Here is an 18,231-nt window from a genome sequence, read left to right as displayed (position 1 = left end):
TGGCAGAGTAAGTGACAGGAACATCTTAGGAGGCTAAATAACTCTCATAATAATATGGCACTCAAAAAAAGTACCAGACACTTTGAATGTCAGATAATAGACCTTCCAAATAACCATAAACACAAGAGAGTTCAACCTAGCTTGTGAACAGGAAGTGGATCAAATGGCAAAAAGCCAAAATTTGGCAACTGATGAAGGGAACAAAATTTCCCACATATTTCATCCGAAAAAATAACAGTTGCCAAAGGTAAAAGAGGAAATTATTTGTGGGTGTTTATCTTTCAACAATAGCTCACATCCTTGGCTATAAATACACACTACATTTTTTTCATGGAAATGGGATATATGCATGCACATGTGCTATGCGTGGCAGCATATATAGATATGCTTGATATCACACTCCTCGAGAAAATTATGCTGCAATTAATAAAAGTGCAATGCTTTAAAGTTGGCCAGCTGACACCCAATACATATATGTATCTCCATTTTTCTGAACTGTTGGCTGAACCACCTCTCCACCCACAAACACTAAGTTTCTAATTGAATTCAATTGTTGAGGCCTTCACTTTGTAGAATTCCATATTTAATGTTTGGAAAGGAAATTGCTTAGCTTTTCTACAAAACACACACTTTATTGCCGACTAGTTTCGGTTACACTGTACCATTATAATGGTACAGTGTAACCGAAACTAGTCGGCAATAAAGTGTGTGTTTTGTAGAAAAGCTAAGCAATTTCCTTTCCAAACATTAAAGTTTCTAATTGCAGAACTTTTAGAAATAGGAGTGTCTCTCTATGAACCTCATGTTCTGATCATGATTCAACCAGTATTTAAAAAAAACAGCCATAAAAAATTTAACCAGAAGATTGATAATGCCTTATACTTCACACTCATGCAAACTTGTCCAGATGCAACACTCATTCCTGCTAACTCCAAGCTACCAACTTGTATAACTGGGAGAAGGAAAAATTCTCATGAAGACAGCCACTGGGAGGTAGCAAGACTGTGTGTTGCAGCAGGAAAAGTTTGCATGAGTATGTGATTGAAAAGACATTATCTATCTAAGAGATGAAAAGTTTTTTGCTCGTGGCTGTTTGGAGAAACTTAATTCTGTCAGCCAGGAGAGCTAACTTCTTTTATCTGTCAACAACTACCCATGCATCTTTATTAATCTACATTCACAGGAAAGAATTCACTCTAGCTCAAGTTTCACACAACAACAACAGGAGTAGCAAGTCAAACTCATTGAGTAAAATCTCATATCACAGAAACACAATTGATACACAAAATAAAAGGAAACTCACATAAGACACATAGTTTCCCTTTTGTGTTTCTGTCTCTGTGGTATAAATTTTAACTCTACTCTTTTGATTCTTTTCCAGTGAATGCATACAAATAAAAAGGCAAAGATAAAAGTTGAATCACTCCACTAGGTTGCATGGGTAGAACTCACATGAATAAAGAAATGGAGATACCTATGTATACGTCCAAATTGTTGGCGACCAAAACTGCCTTGAAGGGAATTAGTTTGAGAATTCATTCCATGCCAAAGTAACTCTTCACTTTTACTTTAAAGAGGGCAGCATAGAAATAAAAAGGCAAAGTAGTGATTCATTTCCTCTATTCTTTGCATTTACCAGGACAACACAAGGGTTTTAATCTCCATGCCCCCATAGAACTGTTTCCTCTGTGGGTGTCAGAATGTATGCACTTAAATATTCTCCAAACGCCATCACATCAAACTAAGGAAAAGTAAGACACCCACGCATAGAGCAGTGGCTAGCGCTAACAACTGTAGGCCGTATCAGTGCAAGGGGGCTGGTGAGGAGGGTGGGATAGGCAGGAAAGGAACAAGCAAAAGGGTCAAAGGCATTGCATCTTGGGGTAGATAACAATTAACAGCTGACAATTAAGTGAGTGTGAGAGTGGTTTTGAAGATGTCACGGGTAAAGATAGTCACTACAATGTGGTGATCTCTGCATGTGACTAGTGAAAAAAGTCTCCCTCTGCCTTTCTATTCTTTTGCCTGATATTTTACATCATCAAATAGACCCCAATTCTCTCAACATAACCATTAGCCCCTCAGCCATGGAGCTGAAATCTTCTATTATTTTTGAAAATATAATTGTGGGAGGGTATTCCCATTGAAGGGCAGAGTAGATGTAGAAGACCCAGTTGTAATTCCCTTCCTGACTCTTTGTTTCCATGGGGAAGGACCAACCAATTATGTAGGTACTTACAAGATTATTGGATCTTGAAATCACTGAATCAATGGTGATATTAGTCATAGACCAATGAAAAAGAATTTTATTTTTTCCTCATTTCCTGTTCCATTCCATGCCAAACATGAGAAAAATATAAATTTTTACTCACTTCAGGTAAGATAACCAAAGTGAATAGAGGATAATTGGAAGAAAGGTTTGTAGCTCATGGTGATAGAAAGTAACCCCTACAGGGCAAGGGGAGACAATTTTGGATAATAATGGGGGATTTTCCATTGTCCCTCTCAAGAAAGAAAGTTTGAGTAATGAAGATAAGATGGAACTAGGAGAGCAGGCAAGCCGAGACAGTCACACGCGCAATTAAGTTTTTCCACAGTTGCTCAGCTCTAAGTGTATGTTCCATGCAGCTGAATGGGTTGATAACCATTCAGCTGGCCCACAGGAACTCTCCAATCCAGCACAGGGCCTCTTTCAGCCAATACCTCAACAACTGATAGACGTTTCCCTACTTGGAAATTAGGATACACCAGTAAACGCCACACATCCATCGGCTGGCTCACATGTGGTCCCTCTCTCAAGGTGGATATCACCCCTTTAATGTCGTGTGCCTCCTCCAATCATCCCTACACCCTACCTGCCTCCTGCTCGCACTCCCCACCCCTCCCTCCACCTCCCTTAAACACACCTGACACCACTTTCCTGCGAATGGTTCAGGAAGATAGCCACAAGCTGTTAGTGATATCTGATGCTCTACCAGTGGGTGTCTTACTTTTTAGATTTTGCAAGTTCTATGCGATTGCTTTCAGAGAATTGCACAATAGTTATGATCCTTATGGAACAAACACTTTGTTTTTTCATCAAAAATTCATATGCATGCATACGAACATGTATATACATCTATATAAATATATGCATAAAGGTAAATGCACAGATGCACATGTTTATCTATATATCCCACTTCAAGTACCCATTCTTTTCTTCAAAAAGTATTCCATGTTGTTTTGAGAGTTATTTCTTTTTTTTAATTCTTCTTAACCATATTCTATTTATTTCTGAGACTATTTAACCGGAAAATCATTTTGTGCCGTGTCAATAAAAATGTTCAGGGTGAGATATTATATGTTCCACTGACAAGTATTGCATTCAAAGTGTGGGCTACCTGGAGTTGAGTTTCCGCTTTCTGGTGAAGTCTGCACCTCCTGGTTAGTGGAGACGGAGCGAGGCAGGGGTTTCCAAGGGGAGGACCCTGAGGTGGAGGCAGTAGTAGTAGTCGCGTGGGGGACGAGTGCCGTGCTCTTGCCCATGGTGGGGGAGGAGGAGGGGGTGGAGCAAGAGGCCGATGAGGCGGCACCCGAGGCGGCAGCCATCTGTGACCTCTTGATGCTCGCCATCTCGAGGAGGAGCTCCTCGTGACGGACATTCTGAAGTTCCGTCTTTTTCTCAAGCTCGCGTATTTTTGACTGCAAATTTGAAGGATGGGTTTTCTTTTAAACTCTTCCCCGAGGAGTGTGAAACAGTAAGTCACAGCAATTCACAGGAAATGAGAGACATGATAGAACCCTAACTCAAGTATGTGGCCATACATATATAAATATATATATAGTAATTATATACTTATGAAAATTAACATTGGGGGATAGAGGATTCGGTTTCACTGAAGTATCTTACTTGTATCTTTTACTTGCCTCTCAGGGATTCACATGATGACTTTGTTAAGAAAACACTCTCTCTCTCAAGGGGTGAAGAAAGAATTTGCGCAGTCCACATCTAAATTCAGATTGCAGATAATCGTAAGATCAACGCATTTTAAGGTCAAATAATGTCCTCAACATTGAAAATTAAAAGTACTTGTGTCTTAGGAGAAATATAGGGATTTAATGTTTAAGGTGCGTCACCATCCCTGAACCAAGAGCCGGCCTTCATATCTAGTGTAGTCAGAGCGGTATATGGACATGTGTTTGCATGTATGTAATTGCTGATAGAGCCACTGAAAGGCTGAGAGTCCCACCTTGGATGAGATTATTTCGCCAATAATTTCATGAAGAAGCACACAATTGGTATGTTAGAAACTTAGAATGTGATTCATATAATAATTAGCAATAGTAAAACCACTATTAGACAAGGTGTGTACGTGTGGTCATACTTGAAAAAATTGGGGAACAATACATTACAAAATGAGAATAGGGATTGGCAAAAGTGAATAATGCATGGCTTAATGTCATGGACAAAGTGTAAAGAAACAACACAGGGTTTTTTTGCGTAAGGTGAGAGATGGTTTAAAGCACAGCTTTCCAGAAGTTATGGGGTTGAGTGGATTCCATAAATTTTGGAATGATAAAAAATACCTCTTTCGAGGACTCAAGTGTGAAGGAGAGTGAATGGTTTCTAAACTCTGAGTTCTAAAATGTCAAGTACATATATAGTGGGCATTTGAGTGATAGTCTTCCACTTTTAAATTCCCATACATGATAAACAAATTCATCCAGATATTGAAAGGAGGATTTGCCTTCTAGAACAAGGATATCAAGTATCAAGAATGTGGAGTGAAAACAGAAACAAGTTCTAAATTTTGGCTCTGAAATCTCATGGGTGTATAAAAAACAAGATGTAAAGTACTGTGATGCTGTTTTGAAAATGATTTGGGCTGGTAAATAAGTTTCACCTGGACCTCCACTAACTTAAGTGCAATTATTGGCAAGGGCATTTGAACAAACAATGGATGAGAACTCTCTACAGCCACAATAAGCACATCTGCACCTTAAACTCTTTCTCAGTACAAAAATGAGACATGTTATTATTCTGGGATCTATGCAAATACATGCAAGAATAATGTAAAATGATACATGCTACAACATGAATTTGACTTTGAATGTATACCAAATTAGTTGTAAGTATATTAGTACAGAACACACTATGTAAAACTACAAAATAGCCTAGGGCTCAGGGTAACCTACGCAAATCTACTTAGCAGAGTAATGGCTTGTGATATGCAGTGATGGTATATTATTTAGCTGAAGATTTTCACAAGCAATAGCATCCAAAAATATGCATAAGAAAAAACCCATGGGGCTGAAACATTTTCACTTGGTACATTATGAAAGCCTTAACTCATTTCTTGTGATAAGCTACTTGCAATTAGATTAAGAGACCATTATGCACATACCTGTAAAGCTTCAATTGTTTCATACTGGCGTGGCTTATCAGCATCACTGACTTTGGTGTACTTTTGGATCTCGTGCTGTCTCTCCCGCAACTGGGATAGCGCTTCAGCATGCTGCCGCTCCAATTCCTTCCGCTTCTCAGCGGCCTCGCGCATTTGCTATGGCAACGTCAACACAAGAAAAGTCAACCATTTGAGAGTTCAACCATGAAGCAGTATTATATGAGGAGCTGTAGCCAATCAATAAATTAAAAGTTACCAGAAATTTTCTACAAATATTTTAATATCACTTCACAACCTGTTTCAACACATTTTGAATTATCATTCAAAATATTTTGAATTTTGAAACCAGTCTATTACGTGTTCTATACAATCTTTCAATACCTTTTTTAACATCTTCGAGTGAATACAACACAAAATGTGCTGCAGTTGGCTGTAAAGTGAATTTTTTGGAAAATTGCTATTAACTTTTTGTTTATTAATATACTAGAATCCTCTAATATACTATTATCCACCAGCTTATGCCTAAAACAACTCTTCTATGATCAGTAGCAAAATTTTATTGATTATTTCAGACTTGTGATAGACATTACTCCAGCTGGACTAACCAGTGGCATACCTTTAAGGAGTCACCTAAAGGGCTTGCAAACATTCTAAAGAGGAATAATCATTTGCGATGAACTACAATGGAACCATGATCTCCTGAATTTGGTCCATGCGTTCCACCACAAGACCAAACAAATCATCTTATTTCTCTATGGAAAAAAACTCCAAAAGCAAGTCCACAAAGGATGAAGATGTCATGATAGTTCAAGAAGCAAAACATCTTATGTGAATTTGGAAGATCCAGGTTCCGATCCTAGTCAAGAAAAATGATTTCTTCCCTGTGGAATTTTGCACTTTTGATAGACATTGGAGGTTTATATATAAAAATAATCCCCACATTTTTTTCCAAGAGATAGCAAATATTGACATCACACAGATTATTTACCGCAATAGATCCACTTAAGCCTGCAATTAAACTAATAAAAATAGGTGTGTCTACCAACAAAAATGATCCTCATTTTTAGTGATATCAGTTTGAGCATCAATGCAGCAACACAAGACGGTCTACCTATAGAAATGTGGTTACCATAATTGCCAACCATGAAAGGTGCAAAGGTTTCCATGATGTTTGCGAATTTCGCTTAACATTGTACAGGATGGAACAAAGTGGTTCCCACATTCAAATCGGTGAGGTGGGTTCTGTTTGTGTAGTGGCATCTGCATCTAGGTATCTTATTTATGACGTTTGAAGCTGAGGATTGGGGTGTTTTCATGTCTATGTTTGCTTTGATGGTTTTATTTATTTTGGCACTGGGTCCCTTCCGTATCTGAACCACTCCTTAGTTGACCATGCCTTCTAGCTCTCGTGAGTTGTCTGATGAGCCTGTGCTTGATGCTTTGGAATAAAAGAGTGCTGAATGTTCTGATACCACTTCAGAAGTTTCAATTGGATACTCCTTTGACTCCAGTTTCAAAGATTTATGCCATCTCATTTTTCTGTGAATTTTCAAGAAATTTATTGGGAAGAGATTGGCTGTGAAGATGCACCACTAACCTTTGCCTGTGATTTAGTTGGAAAATAATATCGCCTATTAGTGTAAAGAGGATCCTTGACATTGGAGTTATTTTTTGATGATGAAAAAATTACAATTATAGTGGCTGAGACAAACTGCTACATAGCATAGTTTCTTGAAAATTTACAAAGAAAATTCCAAAGCAAAAAAATTGCGCTTTCAAAAGTCAGTTCCCACAACTCCGCAAGGAAATAATAGTACATTTTTCTAAGTTTGCTCATCTTGATGGGAATAAATAAGAAACCAAGCTTCAGAATGTATTTTATTGGAAAACATGTATTCGAAATTCCATTTTTTCTCAGTGGGAAAGCTTTTCATTGCTCACCAAATTTCTCTGTTTTGAAGATAGAAAGAGGAAGGAAGTTTTAAAATAAGATCCTAGCCACCATAACATTTTGCCCATTAGTGAATATTTGAATCTCAGTGAACAAAATCATAGCAGGACAGAATTTAGAACAGCACAAAGGACGGCTCTCAGATACTGACATGGAATGTGTTTGATCGACCAGACGGCATTTTGTTCAACAAAACCCACAAATTGAAACATTTCGGGTTGAAAGAAGAAAGTGTGTAGTGAGTGAGAAAAACATAAAGAGATGTGAGACAACAATACAGATGTAAAACTGCCCAGAAACCTGTGTAGGACCCTGTTTTGAGAAACACCACAGACTGGGCAACTACTAAACACGGCATACAGGGAGCAGGCAAAAGTAAACGGCTCTGAAAATTGTAAGTACGTATTAATAATTATAAAGTTCAAGCAATTTTTTAGAGAATATGATTTTTTGAAATTATTTTTCAGTGAGAGATTTACTAGAAGATTGCGAAATGACGCTAAAAATATTTTATTTAATGTCTGCACAAAAGCTTCAGTGCCTCCGAATTAAAGCACCCTGGGCAATTTAAATAAGTACCTACCATTAAAGCACGGTATAGGAACAGATTAGAAAGGATGCATATGTTGCGTTGTACATGCTTGAGAGGTTAATTGTAACAACAACCAAATTATTCACAGAAAGCTGGCATAGAAAAAAAAGGCCTATGACACCATGAACAAATTCATGAGGAACTGAATAAAATTGGTGCTACTTTATTTCCAGCAAAAAATGGCTGCAAGGCAAGTCCAGAAAATGCTCAGCACAGAATAGATGGGCAACACAAATGAATGCCATCCAGAGGAAGTAGCTTTCCCAGGGCTTCCACTTCCAGGAGAGCTCAAAGGGGTTCCAACATTCTCAATGTTCTTAATGACAGGGCAAAGAGCTGATCACGTAAATTCCTGATCAGCAACAGACTAATATGCAGGCTACTTCTCAACAAATCAAATCTATACATAAAGTTCAACGCACACGAATTATCCATGATACTTCTTATACACCAGGGACCAGTGGTGCAGCAAGGGGGGTTTTGGGATATAAAAACCCCCCCAGAACTCAGAAATGTTTTTAAGATAAACCCATTTTACTTAATTGCATTAATATTACTCAGAGAATTTTGTAAGGATTTATAAAATATCCCTCAGAAAGTCGTAAAACTTGCTATTTATCCTAATTTTTCCCTGGGAGGACCCCGCACCTCCCGCTTACCCTGGTGGGTATGCCATAACCCCAGGCACCAACGTATTTGTTTCCCCTAAAACCCCTCCTAGCCTTAATTCCTAGCTGCACCCCTACCAGGGAGGACAACAAATGTTGGCACAAGAAAGCTACAATCTTCAGAAGAAACCCATAGTCTAGCTGCAAAGTAAATACATTATTGGTGTTATCCAAATATATTGTACCATATGTGGATAACCTGACAAAAAAGAAAAGGACAAAGATGACAACAATCTTACTGACGACAGCCACTGCATAAACTTCTGAAATGAGTCAATGCTTTAGAAAAGAACATACAATAATGGAAAATGGAGAAGAGCCAAAGTTATTGATACAGATGAGAGAAAACACTGGGACCTTGTGATAAAGAATACTATGTAATTACTAAACTGGGAGATATTACTGGGATAGATTACTAAATATCGTGTGTTAAACTGGGAGATACATCTTCACTAAACTTGTGATGACTCCACTTTCCAAAGTGCTGGTGGCCTAATCTCCTTCAGAATCCTATCTTGAGTACCATTGTAAAACAATGCAACAAAATTCCCATTTTATTGACATATGTACTTATAAAAATGTACCCCAAAAGTAAACTTAGTCACACGAAACTGAGCACTTCCTCGGCCATCACAAGACTTGTAGAATGAAAATAGGCTCCGAGGTTTTGATGACAAAAATGGAAAATTTATATTTCCGATAAAATGGCTACTAACTTTCGTAGCAAATTGCCAAAAATTTTCTTCACATAAAAGGATTCGACGTGAAATCAACTTATTGTCGACTCTCCTAACAGATATTTATTCCAAGTTTAACTACGTTGAGCAGGATGAAGGGTACAACACCATAATGAGTACAAATTGGGGTCATTCGTAATGATAGAACTTTCTTTGGCAACCTGCAATCAACTATGTATTATCAAATAGACAAAACAAATATCAACTACGCAATAATTTCAAGGCAGCTTGAAAAAGGCCTGATTGTTAAGGAAAATGATTACGGTATCACAAGAACTCTTTCAACCTAATCATATGTAACAGGAGCAACTTCACCAAGCCTCTCCAGGATGGCACCATCCCAACCAGCACATGTTGTCTGCAATCCAAAAATCCCGCGATAGTAGTCCATGATAAAAAGAATTCACACCCTTAATAAGGGTTGCGATGCGTTTCAGCGGTTTCAGCCATTCAGCACTCCGGCTGACTCCGGCGCTCGGAAGGTGGGGCCCCGGACCGAGCATAAATTGCCAAGTTTTATAGCTCCAAACGCCACAGCGTTTACGCGGAGCGTTAGGAGCGAATACGATATACCGTTTGCACCATGTATGTTCATGGTTTGCACTTATTCTAGAAATGCGCCAATTTCCTATGATATTATCACGGTTACAGCATTTGAGAGATAAATAAATAACTCGCCGGAATTGACCACGCTTTAGAATACTGGTAGGTTTTAAAATACCAGAGCTGTTTATGCCGAGACGAAAACCCATCTAAAACGCGTATAAATAATGTAACCATAGGTTTCATATTCTATGAAGTTTGAGACAACATATATGTGGTCTCTTACCTATACGTACAGTGACATATGCAGGCGTCCGCAAAACGCTCTCCATCTTTGTTGAAAACAAAGCTATCGCTCAATAACTCTTTTTAAGTTCTTCTAGTAGGAATTATATGCCATACTGAGCTTTTATAACGCTTTTCCACTCTATTTAAGTCATAAATATCGTGTGTAATATTGCATAATTTAACCATATTTACAATAGCATAGCGACGAAATGTTAATTAGAGCATCGAATAATTTGACGAAAACGAAAAGACTACATGTAGGGGAACACGCTCGAGCTTTTTATTTGTACCTCCGTACTTTCGCCTGATTTTAAACATTGAAAATTACGTCTTCAGAGGGATGACTGTGTCTGAGGTTCAGACACAGTCATCCCTCACATAACATGGGTTCGCTTGGCAGAGTTTTCTCAAAAATATGACTTGGACTGAAATATTGCTGTCACTAAGTTCAATCTATCTTCCGTCTTCACCTCAACTATGGAAATAGGCCAAACCCACATTTCATCAAATAAGAGAAAAGATAGAACATCACTTACCTTGACATATACATGAATTCATTGACTCTACAAAAGAACGTAGTAACCGTTTACGGATATTGACAACTGTGCCATATCAACGGTAATGAATAGCAGATGGAGGGATAGAGAGCAGATAGAGGTAATTTGAGGGCCGCAGTTTACAAATCTTGGGACTGCAATGAAATTAAGCTAATAAAGCTAAAAATTTACTTCGTACTTAGAAATATTTGCATTGTTTGTGTTTCAATATTTGGGAGCAATGTATGTATTACAATTAAGTCAATTAAGTCACAGTGGAAACATGGCATCGCTACAATCCATCAGTGGCGTCAGGGGCGCAGCCAGGAATTTAGGCTAGGGGGTGTTTCAGGCGCAACTAATACTGGGGTGTCTGGGGGTATGGCATACCTGCCAGGGTAAGCGGTAGGTGCGAGGGCCCTCCGCCAGAAAAATAAGATAAATGGTTAAAAATGGTGAGTTTTACGGCCTTCTGAGGGATATTTTATTAATCCTTGCACTATTCTATAAGTAATATTAATCCAAATAAATAAAATAGATCAAACTTAAAAAATTGTCTGAGACCTGGAGGGGGTTTTATCCCCCAAAACCTCCCCCCCAACCCAAAGCCATTGAGTGGCGTAACTATAGGGGGTTGGGGGAGATGGGGATAGTTACCCCTCAAAGCCTCAGAGAAATAAAAAAAAATATTTAAAACTATAATGTATAGTTTTGGCATATAATAGCTGCATCTGCTTAAAAGTTAAATTTTAAGTGCCAAAATGATGTAAAATGTATTTCCAGGCATGTCATTTTTCAAAGATTTTCCCTGACCTGGGGGGGGGGCGCCCCCCAGGCCCCTCCCTCTCCCCAAAGCATATTCCCAGTTACGCCACTGCAATCCATCATGCAATTCTGTCAGAGAAAGAGGGGGACGCATTGATGGAATGCAAATTCTTATCATCATTATTATGAAGCATGTACCTTGAGAATAGACTCCAGGTTGTCCACCTTTTCGTGCAGTGTTCCCACATCAGACCTCTTCTTGCGCGCCACGGGCTGAGCAGACGACCAGGCGCTGGGACACACGAGGCTCCGCGTCACATCCTCCTCGCTCACCTGCATGAAACAAATGAAGAGGTGGTTATTACTCGATCGTGGTATGGTCTGACTCGTGTTGCCTCAATTTCCAGTCGATTAGGCCTTAATTACAGGCTTAGGCGAGGCAAGATAACCAGCAGTTGCACTAAAGTAACGCTGATTACAATGTCAGCTCGAGTTTTCACAGCTTCTTTTTTGGCGGGAGCAATCTCGTAAGTTGAGTCACAACAGTCCTTTTATGCAAAGGCATTTTTCACTAAACGCATGTTTTGGAACTTACGAAATGCTCCATATGCATCATATGAAATGATAGAGTCAGCTGGACACTGTCTCCTCGATGCTCATCTATTGCTATTGCTGACACTTTGTCATTCAAATGGCGTAACCAAGGGCGTAACGCTTCGCATTAGCGACCATTGGGCCGTGAATATGGCAACACCAAGCAGTGACGGATACATATGGGGGGCGCAGGGGTTGCGCGCCCCCTCCCCCCTTGTGGCACTGCCCGCATTGCCGAATGTTGCAGGACCACAATTGTTACTTTATAATATCATAAGATAGCATTGTCTTGTATATGCGTATCATCATCATCATCATTAGTCAACAATCCTAAGATTGGTTTGACGCAGCTCTCCATTTCTCTCTCCTATCCGCTAATCTTTTCATAGCTACATATTTCTTCTCTTTTACATCCTTTAAGGACATAAAGGGTGTAAAAGAAAAGATATGCGTATAATCAGCTTAAATAAAACTATCTTACATTTTGCATGTAACTTGGTTATTTTTCATTACGATAAAGGTATAAGTAGCTCAACACATCTTTTGCGCCCCCCTTCAGTTTTTTCTGTATCCGCTACTGATACCTTTTCATGAGTATTTGCAGTTATTTTTCCTCAGAAGACATTTATTACCTTCAAGAGCACCAAGATTACTTAATTTTCTCCGAGACGAGAAATCTATTAATTTCCACCCAATAAACAGAGCATCTTTAAAATTGGCGTGAAGAGAAGGAATGCTGAAGCACATAAGGAGCATATTTTTTCTTTCTACAGTAAACCCATTGCATGAATGGCAAGAGGGTTGCCTTCCATTACAGGATACCACAGATAATGGCAATCCTCAATTCCTGCCAGAGAAATCTCATTTACAAACTTCCCTATCTTGCGCTGCTCCTTCTCCGTTCTACCACGAGGACTGGATAGTGATCGTATAAACCGACCTCTACGAGTACGTTATCTGCACATTAAATTGAGCGAAAAGAACTGCAAAGAAGGAACACGAACATCTGTTACAATTACTGAGTAACGACCGTAGGTTCAAGCCTCTCCTCTGCACACTTTTCTCACCCCCCAAACTCAAACCAGTCACACCCACACCCGGCGGAAGCTGCATTACACTCTTATTTAATTCTCACTACCAGAGACAGCACAAATGCCATTGTATTGATTGACCATTATGTAAAAATCATATAGAACAATAAAGGGAGCGTGGTGGCTTAGTATGCAGAGCGCTTGGCTGCTGATCGAGGGGTCTCGGGTTCCAATCCCAGGTGAAGCCCCGAGCATCCCCAAACAAAATCTTTGAAGTGCAGGTGGCCCAGAGAAAGGAACTGGCCCCCAACCCAGATAAATATTCACATGCCTGTAGCTTAATTTGAGGTGAGCTCTACCCTCGCATATCCAAACCAACCTTCGGGTCGAATCACTAAGTGAGTGATTGAATATAGAATAGAAAGTAGAAAAAATCAAGATCAAATGAAAAAAGGGTTTTGAAACCAGTGAAAGAGTTTTTGGGAGGATTTGAACACGGTGGCAGAGGAGGTGAAGTCAAGAGAATGAAATGAATTTGAGGCCAAATAGGTATACAAAAGGAGGATTCGGTGGATAAGATAGCATTATTATATAGAGAGAGACGGAATCAGGGAATATGAATAAGAGAGTTACTAAGTAGCCTTTAGGGTGCGTTCTCGTTGAATGCCAGTTGCCAGCACCGATAAGCGCGAGTAAAAGTTTGCGTTGTTTCATGTGTGTCTGTTCACAGACAAAGCTTGTCCGGCCTTTAGGCGCCGGCTGTAAGCGCCTACCGGCGAACCAGAATGTTTAAAACATTATTTCCAGCGCCTACAACAATGCATTGAAATGGTTGATACCGATGAACTTATAATATAAGTTTTTTCAAAGATCAACTATATGGGACAAGACCCTGAAACTACAGAGCTGAGATGGTGGTACTGAGTACCAGGTACTCGTCTAAATTCTTTCGTTCGATATTGATATCATGGACCCTTACACTTGCCGTCTAACCTAAACTCGACCTTTTCTAATAAAAAAAATTTCTTATCACTTGACGAAGGCACAGTTGCGCCGACTCCATGGGGCCTGAGGGGGCCCGGTCCCCCCAAAAAATTCGTTACAGATGTGAGGAAAAAATGTGTCAGACTTGTGGATTTTCCCCCGAGTGTCCAGATATCGAGATTCGAGTTATCAGGGTTCTAATTTTGATCATGTGACTCTTCTAAAATGCTTAAAAAACTTATAATTCACTACTTATAAAATTTACCGGGGCAAGGTCTCCGGTTTGGGCCCACCGAATATTTTTTGTAAGTCGGCACCCCTGCGAAGACATCACGACAGCTGAGGACTAGAACTTGTTTCCAGCTTTTTGCGTGAAAGGCCACAATAATCGCCCGCGCCTGTAAACGCCGGAGACAAGCTGTTGGTTTTCATGAGATTGTAACCAGCGTTTCACGTAAACGTCCCCGACGATCGAGATGTGCGTGAAAGGAGGAACATGAGGGAAATAAAAGAGACGGGGGGGGGGGGGGGAAATTGTTGAGTCGTCGAGATGCACCCAATATCTTGATCCATTCCCACGCACAAAAACATTCTGTGAAGACATTTAGGTCCGTTGCTCCGATAGTCGTCTTAAATAATCCGGTGAAATATTTTGGTGGTACCTAAACTTGTTACTTCCGAATAACCCGTAGCTATGCAGATACACTGGGCGGTAATCAGGCAAGATTCTGATGTTGTTCGATTTCTACGAGTGATCTCGGTAGAAAGGATGAATCATTAGAGCAAGCATATTTTCCCATGAATGAAAGTTAAAATAACCAATACAATACAATTCCTGTTAGTTTTTATGATACTTGTATGTAATTTATAGCCAGCTGACGTCCATACTGAATTTTCGTTTCCCGCCATTCTCTTTCCATCAGTGGGCATATTTCGACCGCCTTAAAAATAAACTAATTAGTGGGTTGGGTTATTAAACACTTCAGCAACATAGTAATGTCAAGTCGACAGCAAAAAGGAGTGCCGGTTTCCTTCAAGAGTCTCATATGCTCAGAATTCTAGAGTGTAGCCTACGGTGAGCGGAAATGTGTTAATTGATTATAATTCCCTACAAACACAAAAAAGATCAAATCTGTATTTTAGGGAGATTTCATAATACATCAAATCTAGATTTCCAAATCCTTTTTAAATACGGATTAAATCTGTTTCCGAAGTTTCTGCGCCACTAGCGGCGCTAGCGTCGATGACGTGATTTTGCAAAATGGCCGAAACATTAGTGATGAACTGTGAAAGTGTGTTTTGTTATTGTTACTAAACGACTGGTTTTGACCGACACGAGCTGCATATGGTTTATTTGCTCCATTATCTGTTATATTTTTCCTTAATATCCATCGATTGCATAAGTATCGTATTTGCACCTCACAGTAACCTGGATCTTCCGTATGTAGTGAACTTTATCATTCAATATACATGCATAGTTTTTTAAAACCATAATCCATTACGTTGGTGCACATTTATCTATTACGTTGGTTCATTATGAGCTTCATTTTATGACTGTATCGTAATGTTTCAATTTGTGAAGTGCCTCTGAAAATAGCAACGAGGGATGGTCTTGTCAACAAAAACGACGACGAGGAGAAATTTTTCGTTTCTCAATGTTATTCGGTGGGCTTATTGAACCCTGAAGTCTGAACTCCGTTTCCATAATTCCCTTCAGATTCCTTCTTTTGAACCTGGTTTCTCCATTAACTTTTTTCTTACTAAGCCCATGGTTGAACTGTGCTTTTAGTGTCCTCAGGGGGTCTATTCTGTAACTCGAAGCGCGGTAGCTTTCTGGTGGAAAGATGCTTAATTAAGCTACTTGCTCCCACTTGTATTCTCTAACGCTGAAGCTCCGGCGAAGGGAGCTTGCAGAAGCTACCGGTAGCTTATTAGGCTCCAACCCTTATTCTCTATGGGATTTGAAGCTAGCTGCCACGGTAGCTTCGCGAAGCGCGCCCTCGAACCCCGCGCTTCAGCTAGCTACCATCAAAATACATAGGGAATTCCCATAGGGCCATGGGAATTCCTATGAACCGCCGTGAACCAAGTGGCGCGTGTCGCTAATCTTTTGTTCTATCCCATCAGTCTTTCTTGACACGGCTAGCGATTGAGTGGTAAACAAGAAAAGTGTTGACTATTTTTGTTGTTTTGCGTAATTATTTTCTTTAATGAGGTCGGGAATGCTGCGTAAATTATTTGAAGCCTTCAATTATTGTATTCTTAACAAAGTAGTGGGCATGAGTGACAAATTTCGTGACTAAACATATATGTTTCGGAGTGAACTATCGATCGCGTTAACTAGTTGATTTCATTATTTGGAGAAGAAAAATGTTACTTTCAATCATTTTATATCACGTGAAATCTTATTTTGCATGAAGTCATTACTAGTGAGAAGAAAAACCCCGAAAACAGTGATTATTATTGATGTTGCGAGAGACTGTTGTAGTGACGGTACAAATTGATGCGTTGAAATCATTACCAATGCCAATGTATCCACTGCACAGAGATGGATGTCTTATTTTTGCAAGTGTTTATACATTTATGATTAACTTTACCGTGTATTATTAGCAACGATCTTTGTTGTGAAGTGATTGTGTGAAGAGAGTTTAGTGTTACATAGATGCAGACCGGAGAGAGGTGGATATATTATTGTGTTATAATGCAATGTAAGGTGTTTCATGATAGTTATTAATAAATATTTTGCTCTTCCAATGAATAAATGTGTTCGTGATATCATTCTGCTTTCATTTGTGTGTCTTTGGCCGTATATACGCATTTAATTTCAGTGCCGGTAGTTAAGTTGGTGTATTTGTTTTGAAATTTGAGAAAGTGTAGCCATGGATATTCCAGAAGCCCACGGAGGAAGTCATCACAAAAACAATAATATAATATGACTTTAATATTGGGAGAAGGAACTACGTTTAATAGGTTGTTTTTTCACAATGATGGTCAAGTTCTAATGGATCGCCCTCGCTTGCAATAGTGAAAGCTTGGCGGTTGGCATATAATACTTATTCATAAAACCATTTAAATATTAATTTAGCCGTCGTGAGAACGGCACGACAGTAGAGTTTTGTGTAAATATCGATTGAAGCATATTGTGAGCCTAAAATGATTGCTTAGGCCATAATCTGAGTGAAATGACGTAACTTTCAAACATAATTTTCTCCACCTTCCCATTAACTTTGTTGAAGATATTCCCGAAATAATATACACTTATCGTATGCATATGTTATTGCGATATTCTCTCGCAGTGCAAGAAGGAACAATCTCTGCACAGAAACAGTTGGTCATAAAGTTTTTTGCATCAATTAACATGCAAAAGCATAAGGAGCGATGAGTGAGAAGTTCTCGGGAATTAGAACGAAAACGTCATAGCATTGGTTTAATGTGTTGGTAGTTTATTAACATTTTCTCTTCATTATATTTACATGACCTACATGATTATCAATCGTGACATAAACTGCTGCATCGATCGAAACTATTGAATTGATATAAAAGCCGCTTAGCCAAATATAATTATTTCTACGTATTTCTATTATTATTCGTATTTCTATTATTATGAAAGCTGAAGGCACTCAGCATTTCGTAATTTACAAAGCACATTAATTTCAACTAGAAGAAAAAGTCAGCCGAGAACGACTACATTATGATTTTCCCGCAGGTTACGAAATGAAACGAGCGATTTCATTGGTTCTAAGAGTAAAATCTGAGTTCGCACGAAATATTTCTCATACCCCATATCCGGTCTGAGAAAGCTACCAGAAATTCTCGGTCTGAGAAAGCTACTCCCTGTTAGAGAATAAGGTTGGTAGCCAATTCTGGTAGCTAGTTCGAAGCTACCACGACGGGAGCTTCGAGTTAGAGAATAGACCCCCAGGTATGTTAACTTCAATGGCTTTGTTATTATGAACTTGTTTTCTAACTGAACCTTGCAATATAAAAATTTTATCATTTCTCTCCCTAAAAATTCACTAGAGTGACCGTTATTGGGCCCATGGTTAAACTGTGACTTCAATGGGCTCACTTATATTGACTTAAATGGCTTTGTTTTTATAAATCTGCTTTCTATCTTAACCTTATATTATAAGCATTTAACTCTGCCGTGAGTGTCGT

General features: G+C 39.1%; 1 protein-coding gene across 4 annotated transcripts in view; it reads right to left on the bottom strand.

The window, feature by feature from the left end:
• LOC124155432 overlaps positions 1 to 18,231 on the bottom strand; it is a 342,127-nt gene that overhangs the window by 118,791 nt on the left and 205,105 nt on the right. For 3 of the 4 annotated variants that reach the window (XM_046529237.1, XM_046529238.1, XM_046529240.1), the window contains 3 exons: positions 11,663 to 11,797; positions 5,385 to 5,540; positions 3,381 to 3,681 (listed from right to left, as the gene is read on the bottom strand). In XM_046529237.1, coding sequence (XP_046385193.1) covers positions 3,381 to 3,681; positions 5,385 to 5,540; positions 11,663 to 11,797 — 592 coding nt within the window. Of the gene's footprint in view, positions 1 to 3,380; positions 3,682 to 5,384; positions 5,541 to 9,618; positions 9,770 to 11,662; positions 11,798 to 18,231 lie in introns of those variants that run through there. The other variant, XM_046529239.1, reaches the window with a different exon arrangement.

The sequence above is a fragment of the Ischnura elegans genome, chromosome 3 (genome assembly GCF_921293095.1).
Source record: "Ischnura elegans chromosome 3, ioIscEleg1.1, whole genome shotgun sequence".
Lineage (NCBI taxonomy): Eukaryota > Metazoa > Arthropoda > Insecta > Odonata > Coenagrionidae > Ischnura > Ischnura elegans.
Note: the sequence above shows the minus strand (reverse complement) of the source record. Positions and strands in the feature narration are given on the sequence as shown.